This window comes from Zootoca vivipara, chromosome 8, assembly GCF_963506605.1.
Source record: "Zootoca vivipara chromosome 8, rZooViv1.1, whole genome shotgun sequence".
Taxonomy (NCBI): domain Eukaryota; kingdom Metazoa; phylum Chordata; class Lepidosauria; order Squamata; family Lacertidae; genus Zootoca; species Zootoca vivipara.
The window spans coordinates 66,974,799-66,994,478 of NC_083283.1; the positions used below are offsets into that span (position 1 = coordinate 66,974,799).

At 42.2% G+C, this 19,680-nt stretch overlaps 1 protein-coding gene across 8 annotated transcripts in view; it reads left to right on the forward strand.

Moving 5' to 3' along the window:
• The window catches only part of PIGN (phosphatidylinositol glycan anchor biosynthesis class N), an 86,085-nt gene that overhangs the window by 3,028 nt on the left and 63,377 nt on the right, over positions 1–19,680 (forward strand). For 3 of the 8 annotated variants that reach the window (XM_035124683.2, XM_035124682.2, XM_035124681.2), the window contains exons 2-10: positions 142–207; positions 5,514–5,759; positions 6,334–6,455; positions 7,302–7,400; positions 11,719–11,825; positions 13,436–13,560; positions 15,228–15,358; positions 16,865–16,981; positions 19,594–19,634. In XM_035124683.2, the coding sequence (XP_034980574.2) occupies positions 5,533–5,759; positions 6,334–6,455; positions 7,302–7,400; positions 11,719–11,825; positions 13,436–13,560; positions 15,228–15,358; positions 16,865–16,981; positions 19,594–19,634 (969 nt within the window). In that variant the 5' untranslated portion in view covers positions 142–207; positions 5,514–5,532. Of the gene's footprint in view, positions 1–141; positions 208–1,080; positions 1,119–5,513; positions 5,760–6,333; positions 6,456–7,301; positions 7,401–11,718; positions 11,826–13,435; positions 13,561–15,227; positions 15,359–16,864; positions 16,982–19,593; positions 19,635–19,680 lie in introns of those variants that run through there. The other 5 variants (XM_060278027.1, XM_060278028.1, XM_060278026.1 and 2 more) reach the window with 4 other exon arrangements.

Below are 19,680 nucleotides of genomic sequence, written 5' to 3' on the forward strand. Positions count from 1 at the left end.
CCCCTCCTTGCCATCCACATTAGTGGAGTTCCCCCACAAGGAAAAACATGGACAGCTCCACCCCAAGCTCTACTCCACCTGTAGTTGCTGGCTGGCTAAACTCTCATTACTCATTTTTTTTCCTTGCATGATCTGTACTAGGGCAGATGGAAGAAAACAAGCAATGACTGTGGGCTGAGATTCAACGCAACTCTCTTCATTGGTCTGGTGAGTATATTGTCTTAATTGTATGATTATTGTCCTCAGCAGTTAAATCTCCCATCGTAGAGTTGTGGGAAGGCAAGTGCACAAGTGGTCACTTGAGATCCTGCATCTAGCAGCAATTCCACTTGGGTTTCTCCCTCTTAGAAAAAGACCAGCTGCACCAAGGTCTGGTTGTTCATCCCAACGCCACCTGGCTCCACCCAGCCACGCACCCCACCAAGCTTGGCACCTCACCTACTGTGATCAGCACCCTAGGAAAGCCTCAGCCATCAGAATCTCCGAGACCATGTGGAAACCATTAGAAGGCCAGAGTCAAGGATCTTTGTTTCCTACAACAGGGCCTTGGCCAATGACTTAGGCCTAACACCCTTAAGAGGCAAGCAGTGGCAGTCTTCAGTGTTGCAACACCAAAGATTCTTGAACTCACACTCTCATGCAAAACAGAGGGCACAGCAAGCTTCAGTTCTCCCATGACTACAAATCTTTGCACTTTCCACAAGGACGGGGTAGTGTTTTTGTGCTAACCCTTCCTTCATCCCAAAAGTAAATTCTTCATTTCATAAGCCTCAGTAACGCGACCTTCAGTCTTTTTTTGCCCCAGATCTCTCCATTCCCGGGAGCAACTCTGGCACAGCCTAGTCCAGGCATCCCCAAACTGCGGCCCTCCAGATGTTCTGGCCTACAACTCCCATGATCCCTATCTAACAGGACCAGTGGTCGGGGAAGATGGGAATTGTAGCCCAAAACATCTGGAGGGTCGAAGTTTGGGGGTGCCTGGCCTAGTCATACACAGGGCTCTGAAAGACTATCTTGTCAGAACAGAGGCTCTTGGCGTCTTTGACTCCATCCTTGTGTCTTCTTCTCCCACTTCTCTAGGAAAGGCAGCCTCTTCCTCTGTCAGCTGGTGGATTCAGGTAGGCATTGCCTTGGCCTAGGAGGCACAGCACCTGCCCACTCCCCAGCGCATCACAGCCCACTTTACTTCAGTGGCCCTGTCCACAAACACATATATGGCAGATGTTTGCAAGGCCACTTGGTCCTCAACCCTCCACGCTACCAATTAGATCTTATGTCCCTTAGCTGGTGCTTCCATTGGAAGATAAGCTCCACACAACATTCTCTCCTCAGAGGGAAACAGTCACCCAGTTTCATCTTGTTTTCTTGTGTGTGTGTGTGTGTGTGTGTGTGTGTGGAGGTGGTGCCTTTATGCTTGGCCATGGATGGAACAGAAAGCAAAACTAGAGGAAAAGAATAGGAAATCTGTCAAATTACATGGCTCTCCCTTTGGCGCATCCCAGCCGTACAACCTGCAACATCCCTGTGCTAACCTAGAAGGCCCGTTCATGGTGTTCGATATTCCTTTTTAATCTGCAGCTTTATGGACCTTTTCAGCCAAATATTGTTTCAGTCTTAGCTGAATTCAGAGTTTTGCTAATGAGAATAACTTCCAGGCCTTGCTATGCCCTGTTATCAGGGGTGCCTCAGAGGCTGAGTTGAATATCCCATCCTGCCATCTAAAAAGTGCAGCAGGAAGTTAAAAAGAGTCTTAAGACGCTTTGTGACCTACAAGCCAGGACAGCAGATAATCATATTTATCCCTTCAAGATTTTGCATAGGGGATTGCTGGTACAGAGAGTTAGCTTGACAATAAAACGTTCAATTCTCATGGGGAGCTTTTTGCCTTAGGTTTGCTTCTGCATTGCTGAGCTACATTTACATCTTAAAGCAGATGACATTTGTTATTGTAATGTACAAAATGCTCATTGAAAATCTTGACTGTATAGTAATTTTAAACAGATGAAACGAGTTACCAAAACACATTTAAATGTGAAAGCCTGTGGAAATTATGTCTTATAAACTGCATTATATGACAGATTATTTGTATCATGCAAATTTATTCATGTTCGTTTACCTAATCAAAGGCGGGGGGAAGAACACATGATTATGCCCTAGAACATTGCGGGGAGTGGGGGAAGCAGCTGTGGTACAGAATTTTAATGTTGAAATGATCTGTATATGATGAAGAGAGAAAGTAAATCTGAAAGTATTAATCTAGCTCAAAACTTGGTTAACATACAGGGGGCATCCTTTGTTGTTGTTGTTTAGTCATTTAGTCGTGTCCGACTCTTCGTGACCCCATGGACCATAGCACGCCACTGTCTTCCACAGCCACTGTCTTCCACAGCCTCCTGCAGTTTGGTCAAACTCGTGTTGGTAGCTTCGAGAACACTGTCCAACCATCTCATCCTCTGTCGTCCCCTTCTCCTTGTGCCCTCAATCTTTCCCAGCATCAGGGTCTTTTCCAGGGAGTCTTCTCTTCTCGTGAGGTGGCCAAAGTATTGGAGCCTCGGCTTCAGGATCTGTCCTTCCAGGGAGCACTCAGGGCTGATTTCCTTCAGAATGGATAGGTTTGATCTTCTTGCAGTCCATGGGACTCTCAAGAGTCTCCCCCAGCACCATAATTCAAAAGCATCAATTCTTCGGCGATCAGTCTTCTTTATGGTCCAGCTCTCACTTCCATACATCACTACTGGGAAAACCATAGCTTTAACTATACAGACCTTTGTCGGCAAGGTGATGTCTCTGCTTTTTAAGATGCTGTCTAGGTTTGTCATTGCTTTTCTCCCAAGAAGCAGGTGTCTTTTAATTTCGTGACTGCTGTCACCATCTGCAGTGATCATGGAACCCAAGAAGGTAAAATTTCTCACTGCCTCAATTTCTTCCACATCTATTTGCAAGGAAGTGATGGGACCAGTGGCCATGATCTTAGATTTTTTGATGTTGAGCTGAACAATATGGTTGTGTCAACTTGATAGTTTTCCATAAATCTATTCCTGATTTCAATTTATTTATGGATGAATTGTTTTCATATCTCTCTGACAGTCTAAATCAAATACTACGGAATACATATATATATATATATATATGTATATATGTATATATATATATATAAAATATCCTGTCAGCTAAAAGAATGGCTGCTAATCATACCCCTTTGTAATACGTGTGCCATGACACTCATGCTTACTGAATATGCATTTTCATTAGATTCTCTTAAATTATATACAACAGGCATATAATGCTCACTGGAGCACGCTCCTTTTGAAAGAGATGACTAAAGTATTTTTACTGTCATTCCTTGACACTTTTAAATATACTTGCATTCATCTGAATAACACTTTGTATATGTTTCTCCGTATATTGAAAGCATAAATAGGAAACAAATGGTTGCATATTTCATAAATATTTATATTTAGTTATTTTCTCTTATCTTTTAAAAATAAATGGCAATCTCAGCATCCCAAGTATTGTGAGTTTTAAATGTTCAAAGAGCGGCAATGTTGGATATGGTGGCTTTGGGGGGAAATAGGTCTGCATTTTGCCTCATTATGTTGACATTTCCATTAATCTTGGAGGACCTGATTCAGCAGAAAACTACAGGTTCTATAGCAGGCGCAAATCTTCTCAGGCAATAGATTGGCCTATAATATAAATGAAAGAAATAGAAGAAAGAAGTATTCCTGTCAGGGAGTAATAGAATTGCCTGGGGAGAAGTGTCTTCTTCATACAACTTTCTTTGCTCTGTTGCTTCTCTCTCTCTCTCAAGTTAAATCTTTTGCAAGGTATGGTGGTATGTACAATGGGGATTCAAGTCCACTGGCTGCATTCAAACATCACACTGAAATTCACATGTGAATGAGCCTTCTCCTTTCCTATGCTGGCACATTCTATCTTTCTGCCATCTTATGCAGCTGGGAGGAATTCAGAAGCTTCTCGCTGTGCTCCTTTTTAACTGTGTCTTGCCATGTTGTCCGAACCCAGCAAACTATGGCTAATGTTAACTAGGGTTAGCTTAAACAAGCAGAAGTCGCAACATTAAGTTTGGTTAGTTTCAAACACGCTAACTTAACATTGCGATTTCTGAAGCTGGGCTTGTTTACCGGTAGATTAACCATAGTTATTGCGAACCACAGTTCTGTATTCGGATGACACAGCAAGCTGCCGTTAACGAAGACAGAAAGTGAAAGCTTCCCAATCCCTGCTTCCAGCCATGCAGGAGGAAGTGGGGCCGGGGGAGTGTATGAGCCCAGGTGGAAGCTAAGCTAATTCACATCTTGCAGATGGATCTTGGACTGGTGACTTGAGAGACATTAATTGTGTATACTGTATTCAGCTTGTGTGCCTCTACCCTGCTCTGACCCAAGGTTGGTGTGGCTGATTTGCTTGCAGATAGGGTTAAGTTCACCACCAGCCTTACTGAAGACATATCTCGCATGACAATGTAGTGGCTATGACTCTTTCTAGAACATAAAGAAAAAAACATCATGGCTGCAGGCTATGGCATTTCCTCTGCTAGTGCATCACAAAGAAATTGCATTCTTCTCTTGACTTTGCATCACCCCAAAACTAGACCATTGAGAAACAAGCCAAAGATAAAACAAAAGATAACAGATCTGAGTTATGAAGCTTTGACAGGCTTGATGTCGACCTGTCACAGTGGGACACATACCAGACTTCAGAGTCTTTTGTAACTAATGCCAGGCAGCAGGAAAACAGATGGAGCCACCATCATCTTCATTCTCCTAGAATATCTCTGCACCTGGTGATGTCAGGATCCAGAGACATTCTGGGCAAATGAAGATAGAGGCTGCAGCCCGTTTGCCCTCCACTTCACTTTATAGCTCTGGGCTGGGTGTTTGTCCCCACCACTGTCTACCCTGCCCAAGCCTGGATTTAGGTTTGATGAGGCCCTAAGCTACTGAAGGTAATGGGGCCCTTTCTATGTCCAGCTGTCCTTTGTCGACAACAAATTGTCGTTGTTTTTTGTGTTGAATATGTGCTGTATGGTCATTTATGGACCTAATAGGTATCTAAAGCCATTTGCACATCACAAAATATGTATTTTATCGAAGTAATTGTTGAACTGAAATACAATTAAGAAGTATATTAATAGTGAAATACAATTAAGAAGAAGTATATTTTGCCCCCCCCCCCAAGAGAGTGTGGCCCTAAGCTATAGCTTGTTTAGCTTATACGTAAACCCGGCACTAACCCTGTCAACCCCTGGTAAACTCATTTTGGGAGGGCCACCAGGGGAGTACGAGCGAGAGCACCTTGCCCGAGGTCACCCCAGCCCTGAGCTTGGAGAAGAGTGGGGCGAAAAGATTAATTAAGCAATCAATTAATTTTTTTTGAAAAAGAAATCTCTATCTATGGAACTGGAGAATGTACAAAACGTATAATCAGAGGCAGACTCAGAATGCAGCAAACAATTGCTTGCCTCATCTGTAATTGTTTTGCTTTTTTAGCGCTGGACAACCCATCACCATGAATATGCAGATCTTTGTAGCGACTGGTCTCCTGGTACATTGTGTGTTCCTGATCTCTATTTTTGACATTTACTTCACCTCTCCTCTGGTCCACGGCATGACTCCCCATCAGACTCTGCTGCCACCACCTGCACAGCGCTTAGTACTTTTCGTTGCCGATGGTCTGCGTGCAGATTCGCTTTATGAAGTGGATGACAGTGGCATTTCTAATGCTCCTTACCTTAGGTATGATCCTCTTGTTAAGATACTCCTCTAATCCTTCCAACCCCTGAGATAATGAGGAGGATGATGATGATTTTAAAAATCTCATTAGCTATGGAACAGGGATTTTGCACTGCTGCGCCCAAATTTTGCAACTAGAAAAGATTATTTCTGCAATTTAAAAATTGTAACTTGACCAATGAGACACTTCATACACTTGGTTATCCAGTTTGATCAGTAGTTGTTCTTATTTTAAATATTTAAATAGTTACTTTCTTGTAAGATTTCTCCCCCACCCCTATCTTACCTCAATCCCAATTTTTTAAGGGATCAGTGAAGGATGTGATAACCCCCCCCCCCCCCGCACATTGTGCTTTGTATTGTGAAACTGTAAAATCTATGTAACATTTAATTAGAGTTTTTCTCTTGGAAAAGCCGTAGAATCTTATAGTTTAGAAATGGTGATTGTTGAATTTGTGGAAATGCTTCCTTAAATTAGCCGTGGGGCTACTGTTTTTTTCTTTTTTCCTTTGAGCTTTACAAGCATGGATTTGGATTTTAAAAACTGCATGTGATTACCACTGTGTCTTACTTTCAGGAATATTATGTTAACCAAAGGCAGCTGGGGAGTATCTCATACTCATGTTCCAACAGAGTCAAGACCTGGGCATGTAGCTCTCATAGCTGGATTTTACGAAGACGTCAGTGCTGTTGCAAGAGGTATGCTGATTATCCATTAAATATTTTGTTTGGATGAACAGGCTGAGCTTTAGAATATTTGGCCACTAACTATAAAATTATTATAACTTGTACCCTAAGGTAAATTAACTTGCACCAAAAAGTATCGCTGGAGGATTGGTAGCCTCTCCTGACCAATGTGTTGTAGCGTATGGGGTCAGAGGCCCTCCCAATTTGGGCCAATTCTTTCTGCAGACCCCTTACTACATCCCATAGGGTGTAAGATGTCCTCTGACCCTTTGGAAATGATTTTCGGTGGGTGGGATGTCTGCATGTATACTGTAAGATGCAATATCTGTATGTTTGCGTATTTTTCTGACTGTGTTCTGTGCTGGAATGCTGAAGCCAATTGTGGTTTCCCATTATGTGCTCACCTGGTGAAACAGATGTGTTTGAGTGCTCATTAAAAGTGCAGATGTTCATTCAGAATGTGCATGCTACCTTTATTTCCCTTCAACAGTGTATCCAAACTCGCATTAATCGCCCTTAGAAAACACTACAGCAGGGTCCCCAAACTAGGAGCCGGATGCGGCCCAATCACCTTCTAAATCTGGCCCACGGACGGTCCGGAAATCAACATGTTTTTACATGAGTAGAATGTGTCCTTTTATTTAAAATGCATCTCTGGGTTATTTGTGGGGCCTGCCTGGTGTTTTTACATGAGTCGAATGTGTCCTTTTATTTAAAATGCATCTCTGGGTTATTTGGGAATAGGAATTCGTTTATATTTTTTTCCCAAAATATAGTCCAGCCCCCCCACAAGGTCTAAGGGACAGTGGACCGGCCCCCTGCTGAAAACGTTTGCTGACCCCTAGTTCTCCCTAACAGGATGGAAAGAAAACCCAGTGGAGTTTGATTCTGTTTTCAATGAAAGTAAATACACGTGGAGCTGGGGAAGTCCAGATATTCTGCCCATGTTTGCTAAAGGTAAGCATGTTTTAGTCTTACGGTGCATCGTTTACAAAGTATCAAAAGTTTTACTACAAAGTGCAAAATCCAAAGGAAGTGCTTTGCAACTCTTTGTGGGATGTGCAGATTTGGAAATCACGCTTTGTTGGTGGCAACACCGCACAGGGTCACAAATATTTTCCAAATGAAGAGCTTCTGTTCTTCAAAATATACTGTGGTTTCTTGCTGATGTTCCAATAAATCAGGCATCCCCAACCTTCAGCCTTCCAGATATTTTGGACTACAATTCCCATCATCCTTGACCACTGGTCCTAGGGATCGTGGGAGTTGTAGGCCCAAAAATCTGGATGGCTGCAGTTTGGGGATGTCTGCAATAATTCTACATATTTTGTCTGCATATGTTTGTATATCTGTCTAAAAATAGGTAGATGTAATGCTATCTAGACCAGGGTGACAGGGTGCTGTTGTTGTTTTTTAAATGCACCCTAATATACAAAGTTCAAGAGATGTTGTGTGAGCAGATGGCACTGCCACTTGAGCAGAAGGGTTGACCGTTTACTGCAGCCTGCTTCTTTACAGCTCTGAAATTCTGGCTTCACAAGGTTGGTGGACATTCCAGAGCTGTTTTCGGGGGGAAGGGATGGAAGAGATGGAAATTTCTGCTTATTCATAGGAGGGCACCATTGCCTTCTTGTATTGTGGAATCTTGGATCCGAGTCAAATGGTTTTTTGCGATGCTTGCTCTTTGGCCTCATGAACAAAAGAAATATGGCTTCAATAACTGGATTTAGTGTTTTCAGAAGGAGAGTAGCCATTAATTCTTTGTCCATGGTGCACTTTGTGATCTTATGTACTGGACACAATCTGACCTAGTTAGTCTTCAAAGAGCTTTCTAAATTACCATATTATGGCTAGAACATATTGCAGTCTGAACTTCTAACAACCATGTCTCTCCCTCCCCCCCTCTTCCCCTGTTCCCCCGGTTCTTGTTGAACATCGAGCCTGGGAAATAATTCTCACTGCGTTTTGATGAGTCCTTGCTCTCAATATTTGTGTTTCTCTTGGGGCTTAGAAACAGTGTATCTGTTTCCTTGAAATGTTCCATTTTGCAAAACCGTGCATGTGAGCTAATTATAGAAGCATCTGAATGGGAATGTCATCACTCTGGCTTCCAGAAGGGCAGTCTCTGTGCCGTAGAGACCTAAGAGTTGGAATAGAAAGTAACTGGTATGAGATGGGAGTGACAAATGGAGAATCCTTGAGCTGTGTAAATGATGCAGAAGAACCCTGGGGAGAAGAAAATATGTGCTGCTCTGCCTCTGTCTGAAATCCATGAACCAGAATAATGTGATAAACCTCAGTGTGTCTTCCCCGATACCATTTTAGAACTGACAGAAGTGATTTAAAATATGGCATTAGTTCAAGTTTTAGTGAATCTTGTCATTTTCAGCAATTGAAACTTTCCCCTTCTCTTCATATGCTCTGTTACATATCTTGTATTTTGTGTGGTTAGGCTCAACACATTCTCCTTTGAGTATGTATTTTCTTTCAGCCGGAAATTAGGAAGGATATGACAAGGGATTGTAGCCTTCCTGTTCAATTGTCTTGCTCTAGCCATGGTTTTCACGTTTTTTACACCAGTGTGGTGTAGTGGTTAGGAGCGGTAGACTCGTAATCTAGGGAACTGGGTTCGCGTCTCCGCTCCTCCGCATGCAGCTGCTGGGTGACCTTGGGCTAGTCACACTTCTCTGAAGTCTCTCAGCCCCACTCACTTCACAGAGTGTTTGTTGTGGGGGAGGAAGGGAAAGGAGAATGTTAGCTGCTTTGAGACTCCTTCGGGAAGTGATAAAGCGGGATATCAAATCCAAACTCTTCTTCTTCTTGTTCTTCTTTCTAGAGTCACATTTCTTTAGTTCTACAGTGTGCATAGTTGCCATTGGCTTGGGTGGGTTAATTGGCTTATTGGTGTGGAAAATCGGGGTATGGTATATCAATTCCATCCAAAAGTAATCACCCAAAGTGGTCACCATATTGCTCAGCCCACAGTCCAGCTCCTTGGAAAGGGACCATGCTCTTTTCTGGCTAGATAAATATTTCTGCAGGTATTGACATGTCCCTTAGGCTAGACATGGAGAGTCTGCACAGGGTCACCTTCCATACATGAAGATCTGAACCAATGGCGAGCCACTTCTCCAGCATTTATGCCAAATTGCTTCTTGTTTCTATCTTTAAAAAAGAAAAGGTGGATGTAGTTGTGTTAGAACACTAGAATGTCATCACTCTTCGTTGCTTAAAATAAGACACAGGTACCATTCTATGAATGTCAAGGAAAGTAACATTTAACGTCTTCTTTTATTTACGTACAGTACTCGCCAGGTAGTCAAGAGGTGATGAGGAATTTTATGCAAGTGAGAAGAAAAAAAATAACAATGTCGGAATGTGTTGTTAAAATTTTAACTACCCAAATCAGGACTGGCTGAATGTTTTTAAGGATTTACAATTCCTTTAATGATATCACTGTTGCTTTAAAGGAGGTGTTCAGCCCGGACACTAAGGTCTAGCTCTGAGGGCCTTCTGGCAGTTCCCTCGCTGCGAGAAGTGAGGTTACAGAGAACCAGGCAGAGGGCCTTCTTGGTAGTGGCATCCACCCTGTGGAACGTCCTCCTACCAGATGTCAAGGAAATAAACAACTATCTGACTTTTAGAAGACATCTGAAGGCAGCCCTGTTTAGGGAAGTTTTTTAATGTTTGATGTTTGATATTTTGTTGGGAGCCACCCAGAGTGGCTGGGGAAACCCAGACAGATGGGTGGAGTATAAATAAATTATTATTATTATTATTAAATATAATTGTTCTCTGTCCCACCCCTGTACCAAACCATTACTTGTGTTGTGGAATCTTGGATCCAAGTCAAATGGTTTTTGCTCCACTGTTTCAAGGGCTGCACCTGAAGGCCACTCTCTATGCACGTTCTCTTTCATACAGTGATGCTAAAAGGTAAAGGGGCCCCTGACCATCAGGTCCAGTCGTGTCCAACTCTGGGGTTGCTGCGCTCATCTCGCTCTATAGGCTGAGGGAGCCGGCGTTTGTTCGCACACAGCTTCTGGGTCATGTGGCCAGCATGACAAAGCTGCTTCTGGCGAACCAGAGCAGCACACGGAAACGCCGTTTACCTTCCCGCCGGAGCGGTCCCTATTTATCTACTTGTACTTTGATGTGCTTTTGAACTGCTAGGTGGGAAGGAGCTGGGACCGAGCAACGGGAGCTCACCTCGTTGCAGGGATTCGAACAGCTGACCTTCTGATCAGCAAGCCCTAGACTCTGTGGTTTAACCCACAGCGCCACCTGGGTCCCTACAGTTATGTTAACAGGCGTTATTAAGGCTCCCCCCTCACATAGAGATTGTTTCTTCAGGTTAACTGCTGGCTGCTGACACACAGGCTTTAACTGTCCTGCAGGACTACTGCTGAAGTCTCCCTCTCCCCCTTGCAGACCTTCTTAGTTTCTGCCTTCAGAGATTTTTGCCTTGGGGTGTTTACTTCTTCCTCTTCATCATCTGTCTGCTCCCACAAAGACCCTTGTCTGCAACTGCTCTTGGTTGCAGACATTCTTTCCAGGCTTGTTTCTTGCCTCTTCTTTAGTTCCTTGATTAATCTCTCCACACTCTCCCAAAGACTGCCCCACAGACTCTTAAGCAGTACAGTACGGAGCTTGCCCTTTTGTTTTCTCCAGTCAGACCCTTCTAACCACTCGCCAGATTCCAATTGGAATTCTGAAACCTCGTTGACCCGTAACTCAGGATCAATAAGTTTGGATGGAATGTCTGCTGAAAAACAACAACACCCTATTGCCTTCTGACCTTTTAGATTCCACTGATTCTTATATAAGAGCTGAGTTCTACTGCCAACTATCAGTAATGGAAGCCTTACAAGTATACATACCTCCACAGCATAAGTGTGTATTTGTCTGCTTCTCGGCAGTGGTACCTCTGTTTAAGAACTTAATTCATTCCGGAGGTCCGTTCTTAACCTGAAACTGTTTTTAACCTGAAGCACCACTTTAGCTAATGGGGTCTCCTGCTGCTGCCGGGCCACTGGAGCACGATTTCTGTTCTTATCCTGAGGGACTATTTCTGGGTTAACGGAGTTTGTAACCTGAAGCGTTTGTAACCTGAAGCATTTGTAACCCGACGTACCACTGTACTGTGCTTCTCTGGCTTCCTTAAGAGTAAAATACCACCCACTCACTTCATATGGTTAACTGTTTTATGTTTACAACAAAAACAACCATCCTACATTTAAGTTGAGCAGTCCTTTACTCCCCCCCCCCCCTGAAGGTGCTACTGGGGATCATGTTTACACTCATTGCTATGAAGCTGAAAAGGAGGACTTTGGAACAGAAGATGCCAGCTTGCTGGACACGTGGGTTTTTGACCATGTTAAGGTAAATAAACATCTTTGTTTTGCTTCCCTAGTTGGCACGGTCAGCCTGGCAAAAGGTTTACGGTCTCTCCTAACCTCCTCCCTGTGAGTAATACAGGGTGGGGTAAGCAATAAATTTTAAATGTGCTTTTCAGTGCTCTTCAGTAATCAGTTCATTCAGCTGCAGTTTCCTGGTGCTGGGTTTTACTGGTTATGCTGGGCTTCATTCCTTTTCTTCTGTTGGGTATTTGCACATACTGGGTGGTTACGGCATCGTGTATGTATGTGATTGAGAGATGGACAATCCCTCCCTCCCTTTCTCAGGGCTCCCTCTCCTTTCACCATAGAAGTTAATGGGAAATGCTCTGAGGACTCCAATGGGAAAATTGTTATGGTGGAATGGGATTCTCACACTTCCTTGACATGGAGGTCACAAGCGTCTTGAGCAGGAGCCATGCTTCAGTTACATAGCTGGTATAACAACCCCTTCTGATTTTCCCATAGAAGTGAATGGGGGATACTTGTTACCGGGAGAGTTTAGCGGATAGAGAGCTGGCTGGGAGCACCGGGGCAGAATATTAACCCGGGTGGATTTGATTTAAATCAAATCAATTGAAATCACGATTGAAATCACTAGTCAGTAAGACTTCATTTGAATCTCTTTTTTTTTGCAGAAAGTCATTCTTGCTGGTATAATCTTAATAATTACAACCAGATGAAAGTTGCATTTTTGGAATAATAAATTTTCAGAGTAGTTTTACAGTTATATCCAAAATTACTGATTTGGATTACTATTACTATTAGAAATACAGTACATAGACCGATCATTTTGAAATTATTGTGAGGTTTAATAAGTTAACTCTTCATATTTGGACAACTTTTCTGTTGTACTTTATTGGAAAGAGAAAAATAATCATTTCCTTAATAACAATTTAAACCATTTATTGAACTAAAACAATAACATTATAGCTTATGTATCCATGTTTGTTAACTGATGTGGTTAAACAATTAAAAAAAAAACTTAGACTGAGCTTTAGCACACGTGAAAAACTTAATGCATAGCCTATGGACTATAATGTAACTTAAATAGAAAACTATCTTTAGAAAGATTTTTCCTCCAAAAGCATTTTATTTTAAAAATCCAATTTAAATTTTAAAAAATCCAATTTAAATTTTAAAAAATCCATATTTTTTTTTTTAAAAAATTGATTTTTATCCACCCTTTTATTAACCGCTGTATCCAAAGCCTTGCCAATGCACACCAGCCAGGGTGGTGCAGCTGAGGAGCCTGGATTGGGCCCCTTTCTGGAAAATGAATTGGTTCAGGATCCAGTGGATCCCTGGCCAGCCTTGCTCTACCCTTGAGCCATGTGAACACTGTTTGCATTAACACTTGATCCACTGCACTTTCCATGGCTGCAGCCATGGGTCTCTCTGTCTGACAGGCTTTGCTCTCAGACATCTCCATGTTGCTCAGACTCTTTCCAGCAGCAAGCATCCGGGGGACTAGGACTGCTGCAGAATTCAATTTCCTGCGTACATGCTGGTGGCATCAAACAAAAATTTGAAATTTTAGAAGTCTGGATGTCTGCTTGTGCTCGAGTTAATTTATAACTGTCTTTTCTTATCTAGGATTTCTTCCGCTCTGCCAGAAACAACAAAACATTGCTTTCTAAACTGCACGAGCGGAAGGTTGTTTTCTTCCTGCACTTATTGGGGATAGACACAAACGGGCATGTTCATCGGCCTCATTCGAGGTACAGTGCATTAAAATATAGCAGCTTCTGTAAGATCCCATCAAAGTTAAGCAGCTTTCAGTGCAATTGATAGCAATAGGAGGGAGTTAAGCCAGTGCTTTAGATATGCATAATTAGAACGCGGGGTCTTACCCTTTGTGAAATCTAAAATGTCACTTTAATATTTCTGTATTATCCATGTAAATCCCTCCTGCGACATATGTATTTAAACCTGAAATGACGACTCTGGAAAAGTAGGCAAATGTACTCATTTATGCTAATACAGTGTTTCAAGCATTTAGTTAGCCTATTTCATTGTGGCCTTTCTAATCGTAATGGCAGCAAACTTTTCAATGATTCCCAAACCAGAAAGTTAGGATCCAGACCTGTGGTTAAGGGAGAAGCTTGGTGAGGTTTTCATGCGTCAGAGCACAGAAGGGAGTGGGGCAGAGACGGCTGTTTGAGAAAGGGGGTGAAGAAAAAAGTTCAGCTTTACAACTTGCAGCCCCTTCCACATTTCTCAGGGGTTGCAGCCGCATTTTGATGTAACTGTTATAGGGACTCCAGCAGGCATAGTTTAACCCTTAATTGCATTCCTTTTTTTAAAAAAAGGTTTTTGCCTGTATACATCCTCTAACAATATTTCTCTAACAATTTTCCATATCCCCCCTTCCCCTGCACTTCCCTCATATTCCCATTTTGTTTTATTTCCATATTACTCACCCTGTGTGTTGTTTCCCCAAAATTTCCCCCATACATGCCATCTTACTTTTTGTTATATACAATTGTGTTTGTTTATTCAAACCCTGCCAGTGAGTCCAATTCTTTATGAAGCTTCTTCATATATGGTTCCCATTCTCTTTTAAAGTCTTTGTTATCCTTTCCGTGTAATTGCATTCCTAACAAAAGTCTTAAGGCAATCTTTAGAACTTTAACATCAAGCAATAATAACTGCTGAAAACCCAGCACATAATATTTTTTGCATTTGTTTTTAAAACGAGCCATGCGACCATTGCAGGAAATGCGCCATAACAAAAATGCCTGAATCTGGACAATGTCTTTTTCCTGCAGAAGGTGCTGCATAATTGTGGCACCGCTGTTAAGAAGGCTATACCCCAGACGATACAAGATCTCGCTTCCCCACCTTGACAACTCCCCTGGAGCTGTAAACTGTAGTTTGCATAGGCAAACTTGGCCCTCCAGATGTTTTTGAGACTATAATTCCCATCATTCCTGACCACTGGTCCTGTTAGCTAGGGATGATGGGAGTTGTAGTCCCAAAACATCTGGAGGACTGAGAACTATGATTCCAATGGCTCCTTAGGTTTATAGGCAAAGAGTCATTTTACAATTTTGCATTAGTGTTGAGGAAAGGAGGGATTGATAAAGAATCCGTCAGCTAACTTTCAAATGCATCTCCAGTTGTATCATGGTTGTCCATACCACAAGAGATAACTTTTTTTAAAATTAATTGGATGGGGTGCTTTGGATCCAGATTTCTAGTGTAATTTACCAAGGGGGTATTATTGATATGGAAACTAAATATAAAACTTTAATCTTTGTTCTTGCATTTCTTTTCCGGTTTGGTTGATCTCCTTGTAACTCAAGTCTCCTGCCTTAATGAATGTCTGGATTCATTTTCTATTATAATCCTGTCAAAACATTCTACTCCTTTCTCTCCTCTCCAGAGAATACAAGAACAATATTAGGAAAGTCGATGAAGGGGTAAAAGAAATTGTATCGATGGTTGAGGATTTTTATGGAAATGATGGCAGCACAGCTTTCATCTTGACTTCAGACCATGGAATGACAGACTGGGGTGAGGATTTTGCAAACACGACCTTTTTCTTCATCTTCCTTAGCTACTAAAGTGCTGACGAACGCCAATGCTGCCTTTAACCCCAATCTTTCTCATGTGGTGATTCTCCTCAGAAGAATTAATATAACTTCAGTATGTCCCCATCCACTCAAGTAGGCTTCTTAATGCAAAAAACCACATATTGCTTCCCCGGTTTTAATTAATTTATTGAAAAGTGTTTCTCCTTTGCTTTATATATGGAAATGCCACAGATTTCCTTTTTTTTCTTGGACACGTTTTGTGATGTGACAGAAAGAGAGGTCAGAGGAGAGAGGTCAAGCAGCAAAGTCTGCTTCGGTGACCCAAGCAGTAAGAAGCATTTGATAAAGAGAGTGTCCCCCTTCCCCACACTCAAATGTGTTAGGAACAGAAATACTTGTTCATCTTTCTCATGTAAGGATATTGTTTGCATTTGGTTAGAATTATTACAATTTATTACATTTGTAATCCACAACTCAACCCAGGGCAATATACAATAATCCATTAAAAAGGCACACATCAATACAACCCTCTCCCCACCCATATAAAACAAAAATTCTAAGCAAATCAGAAAATCCAGCACCAACCTGAGACTGTGTGGTGCAGTGGTTAAAATGCTGGACAAGGCCCTGGGAGGCAGGGGTTAAAATCTCCACTCAGCCATGAAGCTCACTGGGTGACCTTTGACCCGTCACTGTCCTTCAGCCTGACCTACCTCATAAGGTTGTTGTGCAGTTAAAATGGGAAGCAGGAGAAACTTGTACCACACTTTGACCTCCTTGCAGGAAAGGTGGACTATAAATGTAATTTCCATAAATCTGATTGAACAAATGTTGGTTACTGTATGACACCTAGAAGCAGCTAGTATAGAAGAAAACAGTATTTTTGTGCCGAGAAAATTCTGCAGCCAGGGTGCCCACAATAGAAAAGATTCTCTCTCTCTCTCTCTCTCTCTCTCTCTCTCTCTCTCTCTCTCTCTCTCTCTCTCTCTCTCTCTCTCTCTCTCTGTGTGTGTGTGTGTGTGTAAGACAGAAGCAAACCTTCAAATACCTTTATCCCAAGCCATGTAGAGTTTTGCAGACTTAACATTAGCACCATAAATTGGCTTTGGTAGCAGGTACACAGTGCAGATTTTTTAAGAATAGGTCTCACACGACCCCACTTTGAAGTGCTAGTCAAGTAGCTGTGTTTGGCTGCTTCTAGACTGTCTTCAAGGGAAGCCCCAAACGGTACACGTTGCAGTAGTCTAGTCAAGAGCTTCCCATAAGCCATATGGGTACAAATGAATCAACCAAGTTTCCATATAGAAATGCAGCGTTCGACGCATCCATTTAACACTAGGCATCCTTTGAGGTTCTTAAGTGGGTCACACTAGACAAGTTCAAACGATTTAAAAGGTACAATCTTAACAGTTTATTGTTCTGCATTAAGGTCCATTGCAGGGGCAGCAATTCATTCTGAAGTAATTCCAACTTTGTTTTCTTTTAGGGGTTCATGGGGCTGGTCATCCGTCAGAAACATTAACTCCACTAGTTGCTTGGGGAGCAGGAATCAACTCTCCACAAAAAGTCACCTCGCAACAGTATGAAGACACGTTTTTAAAAGGTAGATAGGATTATATGTGTGGGCAGGGCTTTTCAGCCAGAACTTGCCGGAACTCAGTTCCAGCACCTCTCGGGTGGCAATAAGGGAACAAGGGAGGGATTCATGGTGAGTTTCGCCAAATCTTTTTCTAGAAAAAATAGCACTGTGGGTCATATTTTTTCTGTATGCTTTTAAAATACAAGGGGCGTGACAACCTTTTACCCTGAGGTATTCTGCCTGGCTGTCAGGAGTATGGGCAGGAGTCAGGAATGCATTGAATTTTTTTTTTTTTGCCCATAGGAACGCATTAATTGAATTTCAATGCATTCCTATGGGAAACCGCGATTCGCTAGATGAATTTTTCGTAAAACGAATTTGTCTAGCGAGGCAACCTCCACTAGAAAAAACCTTTCGTTAAGCGGAAATTTCGTTAAGCAGGGCGTTCGTTAAGCGAGGCACCACTGTAACCTGAAGGAGTGTCTCCACCCCCATCGTTCTGCCTGGACACCGAGGTCCAGTGCCGAGGGCCTTCTCGCGGTTACCTCGCTGCGAGAAGCCAAGTTACAGGGAACCAGGCAGAGGGCCTTCTCAGTAGTGGCGCCTGTCCTGTGGAATGCCCTCCCACCAGATGTCAAAGAGATAAACAACTACCAGACTTTTAGAAGACATCTGAAGGCAGCCTTGTTTAGGGAAGCTTCTTAATGTTTGATAGAATATTTTATTTTAATATTTTGTTGGAAGCTGCCCAGAGTGGCTGGGGAAACCCAGCCAGATGGGCGGGGTATAAATATATTGTTGTTGTTGTTGTTGTTGTTGTTGTTGTTGTTGTTGTTGTTGTTGTTGTTGTTATCATCATCATCATCAAAAGGCTGCTGTGCTTTATTTTAAGAGCTCGAACTGCTTCACATACATTCTTATAAAACTTTCCAGAAAGTAGGTTGGGTAATTTGAAATCATGTTACTGATGGAGGAGGCCTGAGGCTGAAGAAATGTGGCCTGAGGTCAAGATAGGGACAGACCCAATTATCCACACAATCTTTCTCCCCCCCCCCAACCCAGAAAGTCGGCAAGTCGGCATTTAATTGTAGCTTTGCTTTGTTTTTATTTCAGCTTGGAAACTGTGGTTCAAACCGTGGCTTGATCCAAAGCATTTAAATTGGCTTCATAGCATGGCATCTACCTAGCCTGTTAACCATACTTTCCCAGTTGAAATAAAAAAGGAAAACTGTAATTATCGGAAGACTTCCTGCTTGTGTGCTAGCTCACACAGGGGGCTGCATGCACAGCCAAAGGTTTTGTTGGTATCTGCTTAGAGTGGCTAGGGAAACCCAGCCAGATGGGCGGGGTGGAAATAATTTGTTGTTGTTGTTGTTGTTGTTGTTGTTGTTGTTGTTAATCCCAAGATATTATGTGGCTCTTTTTTTGTTGTTGCTGCTGTTATTGATATTAAGCTTTGGTATCTTTATTTCTAGTTCTTATAATGATTTACGTGAAAATCGTTCAATTACAGTTGTATACTTTTTGATGTGTTTCATTTATTGTTTACTTTTGCTATGTTTTTAATTACGTACAACAACAACAACAAATCTTTATTATGGTCAGAGACCAGCATAAGGAGGGAGGGGTACAATATTTTAAAATCTAAAAACATTTGTTTCTGTTTTAACTCCTTTTAGTTTAGTTTAAAAATAAAGTATATATAAAAGTCTATAAGAATCCAAAAGAAGGTAAAGGAACCGACTCTGGGGTTGCGGCACTCATCTCGCATTATTAGCTGAGGGAGCCGGCGTACAGCTTCCAGGTCATGTGGCCAGCATGACTAAGCCGCTTCTGGCGAACCAGAGCAGCACATGGAAACACCGTTTACCTTCCCACTGTAGCGGTTCCTATTTACCTACTTGCATTTTGACGTGCTTTCAAACTGCTAGGTTGGCAGGAGCTGGGACCAAGCAACAGGAGCTCACCCCGTCGCAGGGATTCGAACCGCCGACCTTCTGATCGGCAAGCCCTAGGCTCTGTGGTTTAAGCCACAGCGCCACCTGCATCCCCAAAATCCAAAAGAAGCTAAGGAAGTCTAAAAGAAGGGTTAGGAACATTAGGCAAGAGTTAAAGAGTATAAAAGGTTAGTATATACCGGTATAAGACTACAGCTATCAATCTACAGAGCACTCTTAATATGAGTGCTCATTAAATCTAGTTTGTGGCACAGATTTAATTATGTAAAATCTTTCCGTGTTTTAAGCCACCTTTGAGTAAGCCATTAGTATGAGTATGGTTTGAAGTATGGAAAACCGGCATACAAATTAAAACTTATGGATAGGAGCAGGGTAGAAACTTCAAGTGGCTCAAGGTTTTATGCCCCTGGCTTCATTTTCAAAACTTGATACATCAGTGAGTAGTTAAAATTTGTCTTTCTGTGGCTTTAAAAAGGTGAAATAGTTTAAGTAAATTTCTTAGATTTTTGTTCTGAGGCAAAGCATGATTCTCGTTTCAGCGGGAAAAATTATGTTATGGAGTAGAAGAGACCGACAACTCATTAAGCATCAAAGGGCTTACTTCCCCCTCAGATCAGTTCACATAGGTTAGGCCTGTGTCGCAAATGGGTCTTTAATTCTCTCTTTATCCTTTCGTAGATTGGAAACTGGAGACCTTAAAGCGGCAAGATGTCAACCAGGTACCTTACAGCTGGTTAACATTTGTCTTTAATTTAAGCTACCACA